At 44.6% G+C, this 22602-nt stretch overlaps 2 protein-coding genes across 2 annotated transcripts in view; both read right to left on the reverse strand.

Moving 5' to 3' along the window:
- Positions 1-12767: 12767 nt before the first annotated feature.
- On the reverse strand, positions 12768-15848 carry LOC142187318 (putative gastrointestinal growth factor xP1). Its single transcript, XM_075261542.1, has 3 exons — positions 15716-15848; positions 13600-13746; positions 12768-12960 (listed from the first exon to the last, which is right to left on the reverse strand). The coding sequence occupies exons 1-3, from the start codon at positions 15795-15797 to the stop codon at positions 12947-12949; spliced, it is 243 nt and encodes an 80-aa protein (XP_075117643.1). The 5' UTR covers positions 15798-15848; the 3' UTR covers positions 12768-12946.
- A 17-nt stretch (positions 15849-15865) lies between these two features.
- The window catches only part of LOC142187319 (transmembrane protease serine 3-like), a 62205-nt gene continuing 55468 nt past the window's right edge, over positions 15866-22602 (reverse strand). Inside the window, exon 11 of the mRNA XM_075261543.1 lies at positions 15866-16030. Coding sequence (XP_075117644.1) covers positions 15866-16030 — 165 coding nt within the window. The remainder of the gene's footprint in view (positions 16031-22602) is intronic.

A 22602-nucleotide genomic window follows, 5' to 3' on the forward strand; every position in this document is an offset into this window, starting at 1 on the left:
AGGATAGCATTTTACAGTAGACAGCACTGTTAGGATAGCATTATACAGTAGACAGCACTGTGAGGATAGCATTATACAGTAGATAACACTGTGAGGATAGCATTATACAGTAGACAGCACTGTGAGGATAGCATTATACAGTAGATAGCACTGTGAGGATAGCATTATACAGTAGATAGCACTGTGAGGATAGCATTATACAGTAGATAGCACTGTGAGGATAGCATTATACAGTAGATAGCACTGTGAGGATAGCATTATACAGTAGACAGCACTGTGAGGATAGCATTATACAGTAGATAGGACTGTGAGGATAGCATTATACAGTAGATAGGACTGTGAGGATAGCATTATACAGTAGATAGGACTGTGAGGATAGCATTATACAGTAGATAGCACTGTGAGGATAGCATTATACAGTAGACAGCACTGTGAGGATAGCATTATACAGTAGATAGCACTGTGAGGATAGCATTATACAGTAGATAGCACTGTGAGGATAGCATTATACAGTAGATAGCACTGTGTGGATAGCATTATACAGTAGATAGCACTGTGAGGATAGCATTATACAGTAGATAACACTGTGAGGATAGCATTATACAGTAGATAACACTGTGATGATAGCATTATACAGTAGATAGCACTGTGAGGATAGCATTATACAGTAGATAACACTGTGAGGATAGCATTATACAGTAGATAGCACTGTGAGGATAGCATTATACAGTAGATAGCGCTGTGAGGATAGCATTATACAGTAGATAGCACTGTGAGGATAGCATTATACAGTAGATAGGACTGTGAGGATAGCATTATACAGTAGACAGCACTGTGAGGATAGCATTATACAGTAGATAGCACTGTGAGGATAGCATTATACAGTAGACAGCACCGTGAGGATAGCATTATACAGTAGATAACACTGTGAGGATAGCATTATACAGTAGATAGCACTGTGAGGATAGCATTATACAGTAGATAGCACTGTGAGGATAGCATTATACAGTAGATAGCACTGTGAGGATAGCATTATACAGTAGACAGCACTGTGAGGATAGCATTTTACAGTAGACAGCACTGTTAGGATAGCATTATACAGTAGACAGCACTGTGAGGATAGCATTATACAGTAGATAACACTGTGAGGATAGCATTATACAGTAGACAGCACTGTGAGGATAGCATTATACAGTAGATAGCACTGTGAGGATAGCATTATACAGTAGATAGCACTGTGAGGATAGCATTATACAGTAGATAGCACTGTGAGGATAGCATTATACAGTAGACAGCACTGTGAGGATAGCATTATACAGTAGATAGGACTGTGAGGATAGCATTATACAGTAGATAGGACTGTGAGGAGAGCATTATACAGTAGATAGCGCTGTGAGGATAGCATTATACAGTAGACAGCACTGTGAGGATAGCATTATACAGTAGATAGGACTGTGAGGATAGCATTATACAGTAGACAGCACTGTGAGGATAGCATTATACAGTAGATAGCACTGTGAGGATAGCATTATACAGTATACAGCACTGTGTGGATAGCATTATACAGTAGATAACACTGTGAGGATAGCATTATACAGTAGACAGCACTGTGAGGATAGCATTATACAGTAGACAGCACTGTGAGGATAGCATTATACAGTAGACAACACTGTGAGGATAGCATTATACAGTAGATAGCACTGTGAGGATAGCATTATACAGTAGATAACACTGTGAGGATAGCATTATACAGTAGATAGCACTGTGAGGATAGCATTATACAGTATACAGCACTGTGAGGATAGCATTATACAGTATACAGCACTGTGAGGATAGCATTATACAGTAGACAGCACTGTGAGGATAGCATTTTACAGTAGACAGCACTGTTAGGATAGCATTATACAGTAGACAGCACTGTGAGGATAGCATTATACAGTAGATAACACTGTGAGGATAGCATTATACAGTAGACAGCACTGTGAGGATAGCATTATACAGTAGATAGCACTGTGAGGATAGCATTATACAGTAGATAGCACTGTGTGGATAGCATTATACAGTAGATAGCACTGTGAGGATAGCATTATACAGTAGACAGCACTGTGAGGATAGCATTATACAGTAGATAGCACTGTGTGGATAGCATTATACAGTAGATAGCACTGTGAGGATAGCATTATACAGTAGATAACACTGTGAGGATAGCATTATACAGTAGATAACACTGTGAGGATAGCATTATACAGTAGATAGCACTGTGAGGATAGCATTATACAGTAGACAGCACTGTGAGGATAGCATTATACAGTAGATAGCACTGTGAGGATAGCATTATACAGTAGACAGCACTGTGAGGATAGCATTATACAGTAGATAGCACTGTGTGGATAGCATTATACAGTAGATAGCACTGTGAGGATAGCATTATACAGTAGACAGCACTGTGAGGATAGTATTATACAGTAGATAGCACTGTGAGGATAGCATTATACAGTAGACAGCACTGTGAGGATAGCATTATACAGTAGATAGCACTGTGTGGATAGCATTATACAGTAGATAGCACTGTGAGGATAGCATTATACAGTAGATAGCACTGTGAGGATAGCATTATACAGTAGATAGCACTGTGAGGATAGCATTATACAGTAGATAGCACTGTGAGGATAGCATTATACAGTAGATAGCACTGTGAGGATAGCATTATACAGTAGATAGGACTGTGAGGATAGCATTATACAGTAGATAGGACTGTGTGGATAGCATTATACAGTAGATAGGACTGTAAGGATAGCATTATACAGTATACAGCACTGTGTGGATAGCATTATACAGTAGATAGCACTGTGAGGATGGGATTATACAGTAGATAGGACTGTGAGGATAGCATTATACAGTAGATAGGACTGTGAGGATAGCATTATACAGTAGATAGGACTGTAAGGATAGCATTATACAGTATACAGCACTGTGAGCATAGCATTATACAGTAGACAGCACTGTGAGGATAGCATTATACAGTAGATAGGACTGTGAGGCTAGCATTATACAGTAGATAGGACTGTGAGGATAGCATTATACAGTAGATAGCACTGTGAGGATAGCATTATACAGTAGATAGAACAGTGAGGATAGCATTATACAGTAGATAGCACTGTGAGGATAGCATTATACAGTATACAGCACTGTGAGGATAGCATTATACAGTAGACAGCACTGTGAGGATAGCATTATACAGTAGATAGGACTGTGTGGATAGCATTATACAGTAGATAGCACTGTGAGGATAGCATTATACAGTAGATAGCACTGTGAGGATAGCATTATACAGTAGATAGGACTGTGAGGATAGCATTATACAGTAGATAGCACTGTGAGGATAGCATTATACAGTAGACAGCACTGTGAGGATAGCATTATACAGTAGATAGGACTGTGAGGATAGCATTATACAGTAGATAGCACTGTGAGGATAGCATTATACAGTAGATAGCACTGTGAGGATAGCATTATACAGTAGATAGCACTGTGAGGATAGCATTATACAGTAGAGGATAGCATTATACAGTAGATAGCACTGTGAGGATAGCATTATACAGTAGACAGCACTTTGAGGATAGCATTTTACAGTAGACAGCACTGTTAGGATAGCATTATACAGTAGACAGCACTGTGAGGATAGCATTATACAGTAGATAACACTGTGAGGATAGCATTATACAGTAGACAGCACTGTGAGGATAGCATTATACAGTAGATAGCACTGTGAGGATAGCATTATACAGTAGATAGCACTGTGAGGATAGCATTATACAGTAGATAGCACTGTGAGGATAGCATTATACAGTAGACAGCACTGTGAGGATAGCATTATACAGTAGATAGGACTGTGAGGATAGCATTATACATTAGATAGGACTGTGAGGATAGCATTATACAGTAGATAGCGCTGTGAGGATAGCATTTTACAGTAGATAGCACTGTGAGGATAGCATTATACAGTAGATAGGACTGTGAGGATAGCATTATACAGTAGACAGCACTGTGAGGATAGCATTATACAGTAGATAGCACTGTGAGGATAGCATTATACAGTAGACAGCACTGTGAGGATAGCATTATACAGTAGATAGCACTGTGAGGATAGCATTATACAGTAGACAGCACTGTGAGGATAGCATTATACAGTAGATAGCACTGTGTGGATAGCATTATACAGTAGATAGCACTGTGAGGATAGCATTATACAGTAGATAACACTGTGAGGATAGCATTATACAGTAGATAGGACTGTGTGGATAGCATTATACAGTAGATAGCACTGTGAGGATAGCATTATACAGTAGACAGCACTGTGAGGATAGCATTATACAGTAGATAACACTGTGAGGATAGCATTATACAGTAGATAGCACTGTGAGGATAGCATTATACAGTATACACCACTGTGAGGATAGCATTATACAGTATACAGCACTGTGAGGATAGCATTATACAGTAGATAGCACTGTGAGGATAGCATTATACAGTAGATAGCACTGTGAGGATAGCATTATACAGTAGACAGCACTGTGAGGATAGCATTTTACAGTAGACAGCACTGTTAGGATAGCATTATACAGTAGACAGCACTGTGAGGATAGCATTATATAGTAGATAACACTGTGAGGATAGCATTATACAGTAGACAGCACTGTGAGGATAGCATTATACAGTAGATAGCACTGTGAGGATAGCATTATACAGTAGATAGCACTGTGAGGATAGCATTATACAGTAGATAGCACTGTGAGGATAGCATTATACAGTAGATAGCACTGTGAGGATAGCATTATACAGTAGACAGCACTGTGAGGATAGCATTATACAGTAGATAGGACTGTGAGGATAGCATTATACAGTAGATAGGACTGTGAGGATAGCATTATACAGTAGATAGCACTGTGAGGATAGCATTATACAGTAGACAGCACTGTGAGGATAGCATTATACAGTAGACAGCACTGTGAGGATAGCATTATACAGTAGATAGCACTGTGAGGATAGCATTATACAGTAGATAACACTGTGAGGATAGCATTATACAGTAGATAGCACTGTGTGGATAGCATTATACAGTAGATAGCACTGTGAGGATAGCATTATACAGTAGATAACACTGTGAGGATAGCATTATACAGTAGATAACACTGTGATGATAGCATTATACAGTAGATAGCACTGTGAGGATAGCATTATACAGTAGATAACACTGTGAGGATAGCATTATACAGTAGATAGCACTGTGAGGATAGCATTATACAGTAGATAGCACTGTGAGGATAGCATTATACAGTACATAGCACTGTGAGGATAGCATTATACAGTAGATAGGACTGTGAGGATAGCATTATACAGTAGACAGCACTGTGAGGATAGCATTATACAGTAGATAGCACTGTGAGGATAGCATTATACAGTAGACAGCACTGTGAGGATAGCATTATACAGTAGATAACACTGTGAGGATAGCATTATACAGTAGATAGCACTGTGAGGATAGCATTATACAGTAGATAGCACTGTGAGGATAGCATTATACAGTAGACAGCACTGTGAGGATAGCATTTTACAGTAGACAGCACTGTTAGGATAGCATTATACAGTAGACAGCACTGTGAGGATAGCATTATACAGTAGATAACACTGTGAGGATAGCATTATACAGTAGACAGCACTGTGAGGATAGCATTATACAGTAGATAGCACTGTGAGGATAGCATTATACAGTAGATAGCACTGTGAGGATAGCATTATACAGTAGATAGCACTGTGAGGATAGCATTATACAGTAGACAGCGCTATGAGGATAGCATTATACAGTAGATAGGACTGTGAGGATAGCATTATACAGTAGATAGGACTGTGAGGATAGCATTATACAGTAGATAGCGCTGTGAGGATAGCATTATACAGTAGACAGCACTGTGAGGATAGCATTATACAGTAGATAGGACTGTGAGGATAGCATTATACAGTAGACAGCACTGTGAGGATAGCATTATACAGTAGATAGCACTGTGAGGATAGCATTATACAGTATACAGCACTGTGTGGATAGCATTATACAGTAGATAACACTGTGAGGATAGCATTATACAGTAGACAGCACTGTGAGGATAGCATTATACAGTAGACAGCACTGTGAGGATAGCATTATACAGTAGATAGCACTGTGTGGATAGCATTATACAGTAGATAGCACTGTGAGGATAGCATTATACAGTAGATAGCACTGTGAGGATAGCATTATACAGTAGACAGCACTGTGAGGATAGCATTATACAGTAGATAGCACTGTGAGGATAGCATTATACAGTAGACAGCAGTGTGAGGATAGCATTATACAGTAGATAACACTGTGAGGATAGCATTATACAGTAGATAGCACTGTGAGGATAGCATTATACAGTAGATAACACTGTGAGGATAGCATTATACAGTAGATAGCACTGTGAGGATAGCATTATACAGTATACAGCACTGTGAGGATAGCATTATACAGTATACAGCACTGTGAGGATAGCATTATACAGTAGACAGCACTGTGAGGATAGCATTTTACAGTAGACAGCACTGTTAGGATAGCATTATACAGTAGACAGCACTGTGAGGATAGCATTATACAGTAGATAACACTGTGAGGATAGCATTATACAGTAGACAGCACTGTGAGGATAGCATTATACAGTAGATAGCACTGTGAGGATAGCATTATACTGTAGATAGCACTGTGTGGATAGCATTATACAGTAGATAGCACTGTGAGGATAGCATTATACAGTAGACAGCACTGTGAGGATAGCATTATACAGTAGATAGCACTGTGTGGATAGCATTATACAGTAGATAGCACTGTGAGGATAGCATTATACAGTAGATAACACTGTGAGGATAGCATTATACAGTAGATAACACTGTGAGGATAGCATTATACAGTAGATAGCACTGTGAGGATAGCATTATACAGTAGACAGCACTGTGAGGATAGCATTATACAGTAGATAGCACTGTGAGGATAGCATTATACAGTAGACAGCACTGTGAGGATAGCATTATACAGTAGATAGCACTGTGTGGATAGCATTATACAGTAGATAGCACTGTGAGGATAGCATTATACAGTAGATAGCACTGTGAGGATAGCATTATACAGTAGATAGCACTGTGAGGATAGCATTATACAGTAGACAGCACTGTGAGGATAGCATTATACAGTAGATAGCACTGTGTGGATAGCATTATACAGTAGATAGCACTGTGAGGATAGCATTATACAGTAGATAGCACTGTGAGGATAGCATTATACAGTAGATAGCACTGTGAGGATAGCATTATACAGTAGATAGCACTGTGAGGATAGCATTATACAGTAGATAGCACTGTGAGGATAGCATTATACAGTAGATAGGACTGTGAGGATAGCATTATACAGTAGATAGGACTGTGTGGATAGCATTATACAGTAGATAGGACTGTAAGGATAGCATTATACAGTATACAGCACTGTGTGGATAGCATTATACAGTAGATAGCACTGTGAGGATGGGATTATACAGTAGATAGGACTGTGAGGATAGCATTATACAGTAGATAGGACTGTGAGGATAGCATTATACAGTAGATAGGACTGTAAGGATAGCATTATACAGTATACAGCACTGTGAGGATAGCATTATACAGTAGACAGCACTGTGAGGATAGCATTATACAGTAGATAGGACTGTGAGGCTAGCATTATACAGTAGATAGGACTGTGAGGATAGCATTATACAGTAGATAGCACTGTGAGGATAGCATTATACAGTAGATAGAACAGTGAGGATAGCATTATACAGTAGATAGCACTGTGAGGATAGCATAATACAGTATACAGCACTGTGAGGATAGCATTATACAGTAGACAGTACTGTGAGGATAGCATTTTACAGTAGATAGGACTGTGAGGATAGCATTATACAGTAGATAGCACTGTGAGGATAGCATTATACAGTAGATAGCACTGTGAGGATAGCATTATACAGTAGATAGCACTGTGAGGATAGCATTATACAGTAGATAGCACTGTGAGGATAGCATTATACAGTAGATAACACTGTGAGGATAGCATTATACAGTAGATAGCACTGTGAGGATAGCATTATACAGTATACAGTACTGTGAGGATAGCATTATACAGTATACAGCACTGTGAGGATAGCATTATACAGTAGACAGCACTGTGAGGATAGCATTTTACAGTAGACAGCACTGTTAGGATAGCATTATACAGTAGACAGCACTGTGAGGATAGCATTATACAGTAGATAACACTGTGAGGATAGCATTATACAGTAGACAGCACTGTGAGGATAGCATTATACAGTAGATAGCACTGTGAGGATAGCATTATACAGTAGATAGCACTGTGTGGATAGCATTATACAGTAGATAGCACTGTGAGGATAGCATTATACAGTAGACAGCACTGTGAGGATAGCATTATACAGTAGATAGCACTGTGTGGATAGCATTATACAGTAGATAGCACTGTGAGGATAGCATTATACAGTAGATAACACTGTGAGGATAGCATTATACAGTAGATAGCACTGTTAGGATAGCATTATACAGTAGACAGCACTGTGAGGATAGCATTATACAGTAGATAGCACTGTGAGGATAGCATTATACAGTAGACAGCACTGTGAGGATAGCATTATACAGTAGATAGCACTGTGAGGATAGCATTATACAGTAGATAGCACTGTGAGGATAGCATTATACAGTAGACAGCACTGTGAGGATAGCATTATACAGTAGATAGCACTGTGAGGATAGCATTATACAGTAGACAGCACTGTGAGGATAGCATTATACAGTAGATAGCACTGTGTGGATAGCATTATACAGTAGATAGCACTGTGAGGATAGCATTATACAGTAGACAGCACTGTGAGGATAGTATTATACAGTAGATAGCACTGTGAGGATAGCATTATACAGTAGACAGCACTGTGAGGATAGCATTATACAGTAGATAGCACTGTGTGGATAGCATTATACAGTAGATAGCACTGTGAGGATAGCATTATACAGTAGATAGCACTGTGAGGATAGCATTATACAGTAGATAGCACTGTGAGGATAGCATTATACAGTAGATAGCACTGTGAGGATAGCATTATACAGTAGATAGCACTGTGAGGATAGCATTATACAGTAGATAGGACTGTGAGGATAGCATTATACAGTAGATAGGACTGTGTGGATAGCATTATACAGTAGATAGGACTGTAAGGATAGCATTATACAGTATACAGCACTGTGTGGATAGCATTATACAGTAGATAGCACTGTGAGGATGGGATTATACAGTAGATAGGACTGTGAGGATAGCATTATACAGTAGATAGGACTGTGAGGATAGCATTATACAGTAGATAGGACTGTAAGGATAGCATTATACAGTATACAGCACTGTGAGGATAGCATTATACAGTAGACAGCACTGTGAGGATAGCATTATACAGTAGATAGGACTGTGAGGCTAGCATTATACAGTAGATAGGACTGTGAGGATAGCATTATACAGTAGATAGCACTGTGAGGATAGCATTATACAGTAGATAGAACAGTGAGGATAGCATTATACAGTAGATAGCACTGTGAGGATAGCATTATACAGTATACAGCACTGTGAGGATAGCATTATACAGTAGACAGTACTGTGAGGATAGCATTATACAGTAGATAGCACTGTGAGGATAGCATTATACAGCAGATAGCACTGTGAGGATAGCATTATACAGTAGATAGCACTGTGAGGATAGCATTATACAGTAGATAGCACTGTGAGGATAGCATTATACAGTAGATAGCACTGTGAGGATAGCATTATACAGTAGATAGCACTGTGAGGATAGCATTATACAGCAGATAGCACTGTGAGGATAGCATTATACAGTTTACAGCACTGTGAGGATGGGATTATAAAATGTATGTAATAGATTGACCGTTTTACTTGCAGATTGTGCTGGGATTTGTAGTTCGTCAGTCCATATACAGAGCTGCTGTAGGTCTATACCCCACATTCCCCAATGTCCCGACCTTCTAGTAGCGGAATACTTACTGAGCGCCTGGGCGGTGCAGCCGGCGGCCATGATGAGGACGAGGGCCCAGCACAGTGTCCTATGTACGGCCATCTTCTCTCTGCGCTGTCCTGGATGGGCTCGGGGGTTATTTTATACCCTCGGACCTGCTGGGTACATTCGTGAGATGAGGTTTACTTAGGGAGAGGCCTCGCTCTGCGCTCCCTCCCCCGCCCTATATATTTTCAATCAAGTAAAAGGTGAAATTTGCTCCTGACCCAGATAAGATGTCGTGTTATATTATTCCAAGGAACTGAGAATGCAAGGAGCGGCGGAGCCCTGGTGCCGAGTGCGCCATCTTATCTGCTCACCCATTGTAAGACGCCTGTATTGTCCTCGCCCCTGCAATGTCTATGTATGAGCCATTTCATTTGTACAACGCTGCGGTATATAGGGGTGCTATAAACGTCACCTAAGACCCCCGCAGATCTAGTATTCTCCTGGACCCCAATGCAAAATATTAATGAGACCCCTACCTGCCGTGTCCCATCTAAAAGAGTCTAAAATATTGTGTTATGGGGCGCCCCAATAGCAATGGAAGGGATGATTCCCCCCCCCCATCCCCCCACAGATATCGCCCTGATCTCATCATCGTCCAGTCTGTCTGGGGTGACCTGAAGAGACGGACGGATTGGAGCGACATCCACAGAAGATCTGGGCTTAGTTCTACAAGATGGCGGCGTTAACTCCAAACACTGTCTGCAAGTACCGAGAAGAAGGCAAAGGGCAAAGGTCACCCCGAATATTAACGGGATTTACAGTTCTCTTCTCTTCATTCACTTCATTTTGTGAATTTGCAAAAATAAAGCAGTTAAATTGCTAAATCCTGCGACCTGTCCCCAGCCCCTGCACCTGAGAGTATAAAGCAGCTGCCTCCACTGAGAGTTGCCTGAGCCATCAGGTTCCTAGCATGATAGTCCCCGCGTGATATTCTTATCTAGGGGTTCAGCACAGGGGGAAACATATCCAATTGGCCCCCAAGATTAGGCAATCCCCGGGTTCTCTGCAGACCCTAGAGACGATACAGCAGATGAAGAATGTAGTGACATACAGGAGACGTCTCGGACTGCGCACCTTCCTCGCCTCCTCCCTCCAGACCGCCATCACCACGTCCTCCAGTCTCTGTAACCTTTGCAGTACAGACATCTTTGGCTCCTCATAGACATTGTCCTCCCCTACACCAAGTCCTGCTGCTCCCCCAATAATATAATCACCTGGTAATGAATGACACCCCCTGTGCACCCCCTCACTTACCAATATACACCTTCTACCCTTCACATGAATACACGGGCCATTGTGGCTTCCTCAGGCTTTATGGCCTGTCCTGATCGCAGTGGTCACTGGATTCTCTGCACTGTGAGCCCGTCCGGCCTCGGCACCGGCTGGAGTAGGAGATGCAACGCCTGAAGACAGGACTGGGTTACAGGGATTGTTATCTCTTTATTTTTTATACCGAACCTCTGGTCCCTTCTGGGTTTTCCAGGGACCAGGACCCCTTTACGATGTGGCAAATGGGAACCAAAATTCTGTTTCAAATCTCTGTTGTAAACAATTCCAACTAAAGGAGGCGTAAACCTAGAACGGACAGACTCAGGAGTCACTGTGATAAATCTGGTGTAGTATAAGGCGGTTTAGTCTATGTTTCCATTGTGTAACTATGAGACGGGACGAGTAACTCCGCCCAATGGTGTCGTGTTCTGCTCGCTAATAACTTGTTACTATACTGCACATATACGCTGATGGAAATCCCAACTAACCATTCAGAGTTTCAGGGACATCGGCCTTGTGTCACGTCAATCCCGTGGCCGAATCCAGTGGTGGAAGATGACAAGGAATTTCTTTACATTTTCTTCTGTGTGAACCTCGCCTAAGGGTCCAGTCACACGGAGGAATTTGGCGCTAATTCCCATTGACTTTAATGGGTTCCGTTTTCCGCGCTGAACCCTTTGAAATCAATGGGAGTCTTTTTTTTTTTTTTGCACGGATTCTGACTCGGATTCCACACCAAAATCAGCGCCAAATTCTTCCATGTGAATGGACCCTTAGAGTAAGTTCACACGAGTGAATTTGCAGCTGATTTTGAGATTTGAGATGGATTCTACCCCAGGATCAGCTCTGGATCCCGGCTGGACTCTGCCTCCCATTGTTGGGACTGGGACTACACGGGGATGGAGGGGGAAGCAGATGGCTCCATGAATTCTGTAATGGGTTGGGGGTTGGGGGGATATCGTCACTCCATAGGGAGAGACCACCATATTGGTGTGTGGAGTCTTATTAAGCCATGAACACTCCACTGTGCAAAGGAACATGGGAAGAATATGCAAATCTGGGAGCGCCCTCTATTGGTGTGCATGACTGAGGCACTGGCGTCCTAATGACATCATGGAAGTCAGATTTGCATATTCTTCCCATGGGTTGGGGGTGGCATTTGCCCCCAAGGGTCATGGAACGGGACACAACACACACCAGGCCCTCGTGTCATGGAAGCCAATGCCTGGGGTAACATTGCGGGGCCCTTTGATCTTGGTTTTACGCTCTCGCCCCGTTTTAGGTCACTGATCTGAGATTTCTACATAATAAAGAGCGAAAGTCGTCAACATTTCCAATTGCAGCTTTATTTTCTTACAAGTGCCTGGCAGTAATACATTCAGAAAGAGGGAAAGTCTTCTGTGATGTGAGACGTCATCACGGGGGAGAGAGGATTAGACTTGATGGCGAGCGTGTCCTTTCGCGTTCTTCCACTGGCAGAGACCGGGTTGTTCATCAGGATCCAATTACAAGACGCATTCTGGGGAGGAGAAGCGGCCATTAATACTGGTGACATGAGGGCACCCACCAAGGCGGACCTGCAGATATGTATTCCTATAGGTAAGCCCCGCCCCCATTTACCCATGAACGCCCACTTTTGGGTACATTTGCATTTTCCCCCTTTTAGATTCCGTTTCCAGTGTTGGCGCTATTGTATATAAATCATATTTCAGTATCTGCCCCTAATACTGGCCCTTTAGATTGGGACCAAAACTAGTGGGTGCAATAACACCCCCAATGGGTGAACTATCTCCTAGGAGTCCTTAAAGGACCACTATGGCTTGAGGGGGCACTAAAAGGGCATAACAGTCCCCCGGGCCATGAAGATACATAGATTTGCACTGGGCCTGCATACACAAAACGGATATCAAAATAGTTGCCAATGAAGACACACAGCGCAACCCTTGTCCAGTGGCTATGCAGTGAAGTGCAGGGAAGTGCTGAGTTGCAATACCACATACGACCAGTGGATAATGGTGGCGCTGTTTTGGTTCCAGTCCCATAAAAGCATTTTAAGAAGATTTTTTTAACACATTTTATCAAACTATTCCAGGGTGTCCCAAGAACAGCAAGAACAGGAGCAATTCTCATAAGCTGCAATAAAATCCTTAAATCTTACCGTCATCTGGGCGAGCGTAGAAGCACCAGATGGCATCTGGGTCGGAGCTGTCATAGCAGCAGCCCTTGTTGAAACATTCGGTTGGTGAGATGCCGGGTTCCCCGCAGTTTACTCTTGCAACGGGTTGAACGGTGCATTGTTCCGAGGCTGAAAAATGACAAAAATAATCAGCTATAGTAAGCTCAATGTCAGGCAGCAGCTGTAAAGCCTGGAGGAAGATGGAACTGGACAACACCTAGAAACGTCCTACATGTGTCTGGATTGGGGTGTCCTGATAATCGTCACCCTATAGGGCGATAGTCACCTAATTCACCAGCAATCAATAATGACATGTTTTACCCGAGTCACCCCATAAATTTCTAGGGCTCGTAGTCAGGCTGAGATACGGGGACGGAAGTAACAGGGGTTCTGTGTGTAAGAGTAAGTGCAAGGGCAAAATCAGGATCTGAGGGGCTAAGAAGGTAATGTAGGAGAAGATTCCGGGTGTCGGGGCAAAAGGGAGCACAACGGGGCAGGAACTCTGTGGGGGAATTGGCCGGAGAGAAGACAAAGGGGGAAGAGTTCTGTGGGGGATGGGAAAGCGGAAAGGGACTTCGTAGGGAGAGGTGGGGTCAGTAGACGGGGTGTAAGGGGTAGATATATGATATATGGAGGGACTCTATTGCTCCAGTCCTGCGGGGCCCCTACACTTATTCTGTTTCTGTAAGTGTTGGCACTCTGTAGTATATTGGGTGGGGGTCGGTGGGCCCTTCAGTGTTCCGGCAGCTCTTCCATCAGTCATTACTTGGACCTCCTGCGCCCTGATATGAGACCCTTCGGTGGCCCCCTGCCATGTGGTGTCTTCCTATATAACACAGGGGCCTTTGGGCTCCTCCATCACCAGGGCCCAGACATGGCGGCTACATGTGCGCTGTCTATAGCGGTCACTGAGGGCTCCCTCATCTCTGCGCTCTGTTTCCGTCCTGAACCCCCCACCAGTAAAATCCCGGAACCATCTGTAATTTTTCAGCTTCTGTTTAACGGATTGAATATACAAAGCTTTATTTATATGACGCTAAGACAAACAAGCCGACCCGAGAAATTCATTCATTCATTCCGTTTCTGGAGAATCGTTTACATCTCCACGTAAACAACCTAAGATGGAGGATTAGCGGGATGGCTCGCCGCGCGCACCGGACATGTGTTTACGTACATGTGAGCGCTGACTTATACCGCGCCAACCCAGAAATGAAGGTTAAATAAACTCGTGTCACTTTAGCGTCGGGCCCCGTCTAATGGTTTTCACTACATGAGATAATGCCGTATAAAAGGTGAGGGATTTAAAGGGACATTGACGCCAAGATGGCCCCCGTAATATGAGGGTATTTTATGGAAACCCCAGTAAGGGGGCGCAATTGTAACACTACATGTCCTTAAAAGTGAGTGCAATGGAGGCTGGAATAAGGGATCGGCCATGTTTCCCAAAGGCTAATGGGGTTACTTAAAGGGGTACACACATCTAGTAATGTCAGGGCAAATCTCTAGCAGTCGTGATCGATGGGCAACCTAAAGGGGACAAGGCCCCTTATACCAGAAGCTGCCCCAAGTGATCAGCCGATCCTCATGGGTGTGGCCTCAGGAACAACGTCAGGTGGGGGAAGCCGATATTAACCCTACATTTTCTTGCATGTTCTGTGTTGATTTCTTCAGAAACTTTTGTAAATTTTCTTATATTTTATAGACGGGTATTTGGAGTATAAGATGGGTCTTAGTTAGCTAAGAAGATTTAAAAAAATTATGATAGAAAACCAAATTTTAGTTTTTGCTCCACTATGATCTGTTTGAGAATCTAGCAGACACTACTCAGATTGCCCACAGCACCTCCGCAGGGGAAATGAAGAATTGCACTTTTTCATTTAACTCAATGGGCTAAGAATCTTATTCCCCCATATAGCGGGTCCTCCAATCTGAGAGACACTCTATGGCATTGCTTTCTACTCCCACTAATAGATGAGGAGCCTGAGCTGCCAATCCAGAATTCCCTTAATAAAGCTCTCGAAGTTGAATTTTCCAAAAAGACCCGCGGTACGCCTTCCGACAAATCTAAGGGACAGTAATAATAATGTACATGACTTACTCAGTGCAGCCTGTCCATGTGCGGTGCTGAAGGACCCAACAATGAGGGCAATGGCAAATAAACAAAACACCTTGTGGTCCATGGCCGGTCTCCTGACTTGTTCTAGCCCGTGGATGGATGTAGAATGGACGAGGCTCCAGGGGGGTTATTTTATATTCCTACTTGTTGTTTGCCATCTCTTATCAGATCCGCTCTATGAAGGCGAGGTCCCTCACTAGGTTGGGGAACACAATGGCCTCCTGTAGTCGCTCTTTGTCTTGGCACGGTGCAGGTCCAATGAGTCATTATCTTCTCCATCTTATCTGGAAGAAGAACCTGCCAATTTCAATATTATTTGGGTGGGAAAATTTATCTGGTTCAACTAAACCCAACGTGTTATGCAAGACCTACAGTAGGTGCCATAGACATAGAAGGCGCGAATAGGACGGTGAGAGCCAACCTCTACTGACGCAGATGGAAGTGAACTTCATTGTCTCGCTTTGCTCCATTTTGGCATCTTATGGTTTTATTCTGATAAGTTGTTTCCAAACTTTTTTGGGTCTGTAGACATATGAACCTGGATCTCTTAAAGGGGAGCTCTAAGTACAATGTATTGGCATTCGTTTACCCATTTTAGGTACCGGCCATAGTTGGATTTACGATGAATTTTACTTCAATGGTGTCATCACCCAATGGGCCAAAAGCCGTTCTGATACTCAATGACAAGATGGGAAGTGGAGATGACACCAGGTCCCCGAGCGAAACCCCGGACCTCCTGAGTATTCTGAGAGTATTCCATTTCCTCATAAGACTCAATGAAGATACCGACTCACCTCAATAATTTCCAGACTTGTACCCAAACGTTCTTGCCATAGATGCCCCTAACGTTGCCCGCCAATCATTCCATAGATATTGTTTGTCACCCCCATAGTTGTTTGCTACTTGCACCTCCATAAATGCAGCCACAGATGACGCCACCATTACTTAGTCTGTAAGTGATGAATCTCAAGGCTTTGGACTATCGGAAAGAGCAGCTCAAGGACGGCCCCGTGGACCCCGATGGAGATAAACCGTCTGTGCCAAGTACAACCCCGGAACCTTCTCAAGCCTTGGGGTTTGCACCAGTTATGGCCATTTCTATAAGACCTGCGCCAACCTATAGCATTGGAATCACAAATAGTACATATGACCCCCCCCCCCCCCCATCACATCATAAAATACAGATCGGACCCCTAAACCAATACAGACCCCAAGGTGCAGGCTACTTCTTATAATCTCAGTTATTTGACTCTCCTCCTTTACTGCCTCCATGTTCTGAGACAGAAGTAGCTCTCTGACCAATGTCGGCCAAATTAACCTTCATGGGGGCGGCTTTGTCCGTCACTGGGTACATCAGAAGGATCCCCCACCCCCCTCTTAGATCCCCCCCGGCAGACATGATCTGATGTCAAGGACCAATCTGGACACTTGAAACGATTATATTGATTAAGTCAGAAAGCAAAGAATGCTGAAAACACGTATGAGCGGGAGACATTAGTGAAGTGGCTCCTACGCTGACTGAGGTTTTATTAGACATATTAGGTATACAGTACTGCAGGACATGGGACGTAACCGCATTACAGTGGGGGATGGGATATCGGTGGTCTCCTCCCAGTAATCTCTGAAGGAATTCTCCTACAGCTCCCCACAGGAGAAGTGAAGCATTACACCATTCTGAATGAAACCTACTGCCTGCTAGTGTCACGGACGAACGCCTCGGGTCCTCCAGGGTGAGATGATAATCGTAGGCGCTCGCTGATCAATCAAGAAAATCCTGAAGAAGAATCTCCTCTCTACTAACTCACTTAGAAATAGGTTTTGGAAAGCAAATAACCCGTCACATGGTTCAGGACCGCCCATAGGCTTCATACGTCCAGGCGGTCTACACTGAACCCTGTAAGGATGTATATACATAGATAGAGAATGGGAAGCTATTGTGACTTCATGGAGGGGGGGGGCGACAAAATGTGTTAAAAAAATAAATCACCACCGCGCCTAAGTCACAGGTTCTCACCCCATCCCTGACGACACAAAAATAATGGTCACCTACATAAAAGTTACCGGAACAGAGAGGGAAAGCAATACATTATATTGTAGTAGCACCTTGTGCTATAGCAACAAAAAAACATGAAAAATGTGAAAAACAGAAAAATCCCCCCCCCCAATTCTCAGATAGTAAAATGAAGAAAAACACGGAAAAATAAAATGAAAATAAAGCCGGGGGGGGGGGTCACCCAAAAAATACAGGAAAATTATCTGAGTAAGCCTAAAGGAAATAATGTCACTGCCCTTAAACCCCCCCAAAAAAATACAAAAATGTGTCCAGGCCTGAAACAGGGGGGAAAAAGTGGTCCGGTCCTGAAGGGGTTAAGCACCTTTTACTAGAATAATAAGATTGAGGAATTGAATAAAATATAAAACACAAAAAATAATCGCTCGTCTGTCTGTCGGCCCGGATTGAAACAGAAAGTCTTGTAGAAATCTGTCAAGTGGGAGGAGTCTACACTTTGGGTTTAACAGAACTAAATGGGCGGGGCTTGGCTTTTCTCTAGTCAGTGAAGCGGAGATTTCCATCTACTACCCGGCCATAGGTGGGCCGGTCTAACCCCTAAGAATATAAAAGCACCCCGAGGATTCGCTGACATATAAGAGATATGGAGCAACCGCCCCGCCCTCACAGCTCCCGACTGCTGATTTGCATATTGTGACACCAACATGAAAAAGGCTGTACTTTCGGGTAAGTCTGACCTACCTACCTGTGTTACTGGTTTAATATGCTCCGCCCTGTTGACCGACTCCCTGTAATAGACTCCACTGATTCTGGCCCGGCTGGAATTATTTCTCTAGTCTCCTCCAATCAGTGTTATTAGTTTCAGCACCCAATATGTTAATTAGGCTCTCTAGTCAGGTGGGCGGTCCTTGTGTGTCTGCTGTGGTACAGGACCACCCACCTGACAGTAGGGAGCCTAATTATCATACTAGACATCATAGCTAACTACACTCAATGCTTGGTAATATTCATTGGGTGCAATGTTTCTCTTATCTTGTGCAAGTTTAGAGGCAATGGGATAAGAACAGTGCCCCTCCTTTCTGCAGGCTGTGTGTGGTATTACATCCCAGCCCTATTCACTTCAATGGAGCTGAGCTGACACTATGTCTAGAAGGAGGAAGACGCTATGTCCTATTTCTGATCACCGCCTTTAAATCTGACTTATCACCACCTCTCCCAACTCAAGTTCCTAATAGTCGCCGCTCCACCAATTCCAGCACAGTTGGAGTTTTCTCTCCAGTCTCCACCATTCCTGAGCAACAAGCACAGATAGTTTTGGTGCCTGACATGCTATTTAAAGGGATCCTATCACTCACATACAATTTTATCTAGGTACCATGTTGGAATAGCCTTAAGAAAGGCTATTCGTCTGCTACCTTTCGTTGTCTTCTCCACGCCGCCATTCGCCTACAATCCTGGTTTCTCTTGGTATGCAAATTAGCTCTCTCGCAGCACTGGGGGCGGGCCCCAGCACTCAAACAGCACTGGGGGCGTTCCCAATGCTGCAAGAGAGCTCTCTCTAGCACTGCCTCCATCTTCGTCAGCAGCGTCATCTTCAGCCTCTTCTTCCGGTGCTGGTTTGTAACTTCTAGGCCTTGGGCAGAGCAGACTGCACTTGCACAGTATTGTAAGCGGCCATTTTCTCGTGGCCTGTGGGCATGCGCAGTCTGCTCTGCCCAAGGCCTGAGGCCTAGAAGTTACAAACCACTGCCGGAAGAAGAGGCTGAAGATGACGCTGCTGATGAAAATGGAGGCGGTGCTGGAGAGAGTTCTCTCGTAGCATTGGGGACGCCCCCAGTGCTGTTTGAGTGCTGGGGCCCGCCCCCAGTGCTGCGAGAGAGCTAATTTGCATACTGAAAAATACCGGGATTGTAGGCGAATGGCGGCACGGAGAAGACGACAAAAGGTAGGAGAATAGCCATATTCCGACATGGTACCTAGAAAAAATTGTGTCTGAGTGATAGGATCCCTTTAAGCTCTGTAATATTAGAAGGGCGGAGTCAGGCAGGGGGAGTGACTCAGAGGTCCAATCAGAGGCAGAGCTCAGAATCACGCCCCCTTGTCTGTTCCTGACTATAGAGTGTAAATAGTGTATCAGACACCAAAACTGACAGCATCGACTTCTCGGGAATGGTGGGAGCTAGAGAAAAAATTCCCACTGTGCCGGAATGAGTGGAGCGGCGACTATTAATAGAGGCTAATAAGTGGAGGTGGCGGCACATGGTAGATAGCGGTCAGCTTGCATGGCCTGGAGCTATCTCTCCCGATCCCCATACACATGCCAATCTGAAAGGGGTTGTCTCCAGACCCCTCCGAGAGAACAAAAAGATGCGGAATGATGGAATCCTCCAGTCCAATCCCTATGTTCTCCAGTGTCCACCATCAGGGAGGTGACCTCACACATTACATAGGTGGCCGGCCCGTAGGCAGGTATGGCTAGTGGCTCGCAGTATTATAGTAATTGTATAACTTCCTTAGATTTATTATATAGAGTGCAGGGTGTAATATCCGGCCGGCAGCACATAGGACACAAGGGCACAATATTGGTACAAGGGGATGAGGGTCACTCGTCACAGCTCAATGGTCTCCCATCTGAAGGCTCTTGATTTTTCTCAAGTCCATTGAATGTAAACATAAGGCGATATGAGCGGTCGGTGACTATCCTGCCGATATGATCGGTCGGTGACTATCCTGTCCATATGAGCGGTCAGTGACTATCCTGTCGATGTGAGCGGTCGGTGACTATCCTGTCGATATGAGCAGTCGGTGACTATCCTGTCGATATGAGCGGTCGGTGACTATCCTGTTGATATGAGCAGTCGGTGACTATCCTGTCGATATGAGCGGTCGGTGACTATCCTGTCGATATGAGCGGTCGGTGACTATCCTGTCGATGTGAGCGGTCGGTGACTATCCTGTCGATATGAGCGGTCGGTGACTATCCTGTCGATATGAGCGGTCGGTGACTATCCTGTTGATATGAGCAGTCGGTGACTATCCTGTCGATATGAGCGGTCGGTGACTATCCTGTCGATATGAGCGGTCGGTGACTATCCTGTCGATGTGAGCGGTCGGTGACTATCCTGTCCATATGAGCGGTCGGTGACTATCCTGTCGATGTGAGCGGTCGGTGACTATCCTGTCGATATGAGCGGTCGGTGACTATCCTGTCGATGTGAGCGGTCGGTGACTATCCTGCCGATATGAGCGGTCGGTGACTATCCTATCGATGTGAGCGGCCGGTGACTATCCTGTCGATATGAGCGGTCGGTGACTATCCTGTCCATATGAGCGGTCGGTGACTATCCTGTCGATATGAGCGGTCGGTGACTATCCTGTCGATATGAGCGGTCGGTGACTATCCTGTTGATATGAGCGGTCGGTGACTATCCTGTCGATGTGAGCGGTCGGTGACTATCCTGTCGATGTGAGCGGTCGGTGACTATCCTGTCGATATGAGCGGTCGGTGACTATCCTGTCGATATGAGCGGTCGGTGACTATCCTGTCGATATGAGCGGTCGGTGATTATCCTGCCGATATGAGCGGTCGGTGACTATCCTGTCCATATGAGCGGTCGGTGACTATCCTGTCGATATGAGCGGTCGGTGACTATCCTGTCGATATGAGCGGTCGGTGACTATCCTGTCGATGTGAGCAGCCGGTGACTATCCTGTCCATATGAGCGGTCGGTGACTATCCTGTCCATATGAGCGGTCGGTGACTATCCTGTCGATATGAGCGGTCGGTGACTATCCTGTTGATATGAGCAGTCGGTGACTATCCTGTCGATATGAGCGGTCGGTGACTATCCTGTCGATATGAGCGGTCGGTGACTATCCTGCCGATGTGAGCGGTCGGTGACTATCCTGTCCATATGAGCGGTCGGTGACTATCCTGTCCATATGAGCGGTCGGTGACTATCCTGCTGATATGAGCGGTCGGTGACTATCCTGTCGATGTGAGCGGTCGGTGACTATCCTGTTGATATGAGCGGTCGGTGACTATCCTGTCGATATGAGCGGTCGGTGACTATCCTGTCGATATGAGCGGTCGGTGACTATCCTGTCGATATGAGCGGTCGGTGACTATCCTGTCGATATGAGCGGTCGGTGACTATCCTGCCGATGTGAGCGGTCGGTGACTATCCTGCTGATATGAGCGGTCGGTGACTATCCTGTCGATGTGAGCAGCCGGTGACTATCCTGTCGATATGAGCGGTCGGTGACTATCCTGTCCATATGAGCGGTCGGTGACTATCCTGTCGATATGAGCGGTCGGTGACTATCCTGCTGATATGAGCGGTCGGTGACTATCCTGCTGATATGAGCGGTCGGTGACCATCCTGTCGATATGAGCGGCCGGTGACTATCCTGTCGATATGAAGCGGTCGGTGACCATCCTGCCGATATGAGTGGTCGGTGACCATCCTGCCGATATGAAGTGGTCGGTGACTATCCTGTCGATATGAGTGGTCGGTGACTATCCTGTCGATATGAGCGGTCGGTGACTATCCTGCTGATATGAGCGGTCGGTGACTATCCTGTCGATATGAGCGGTCGGTGATTATCCTGTCCATATGAGCGGTCGGTGACTATCCTGTCGATATGAGCGGTCGGTGACTATCCTGCCGATGTGAGCGGTCGGTGACTATCCTGTCCATATGAGCGGTCGGTGACTATCCTGTCCATATGAGCGGTCGGTGACTATCCTGCTGATATGAGCGGTCGGTGACTATCCTGTCGATATGAGCGGTCGGTGACTATCCTGCTGATATGAGCGGTCGGTGACTATCCTGTCGATGTGAGCGGTCGGTGACTA

The sequence above is a fragment of the Leptodactylus fuscus genome, unplaced genomic scaffold (genome assembly GCF_031893055.1).
Source record: "Leptodactylus fuscus isolate aLepFus1 unplaced genomic scaffold, aLepFus1.hap2 HAP2_SCAFFOLD_190, whole genome shotgun sequence".
Taxonomy (NCBI): Eukaryota; Metazoa; Chordata; class Amphibia; order Anura; family Leptodactylidae; genus Leptodactylus; species Leptodactylus fuscus.

Excerpts from the sequence above, each read along its gene's own strand:
- LOC142187318 (XM_075261542.1), bottom strand. The coding sequence starts at position 15,797 with ATGGACCACAAGGTGTTTTGTTTATTTGCCATTGCCCTCATTGTTGGG. Across the intron at positions 13,747-15,715 it reads ACATGGACAGGCTGCACTGA|CCTCGGAACAATGCACCGTT; the intron begins GTAAGTCATGTA and ends GTCATTTTTCAG.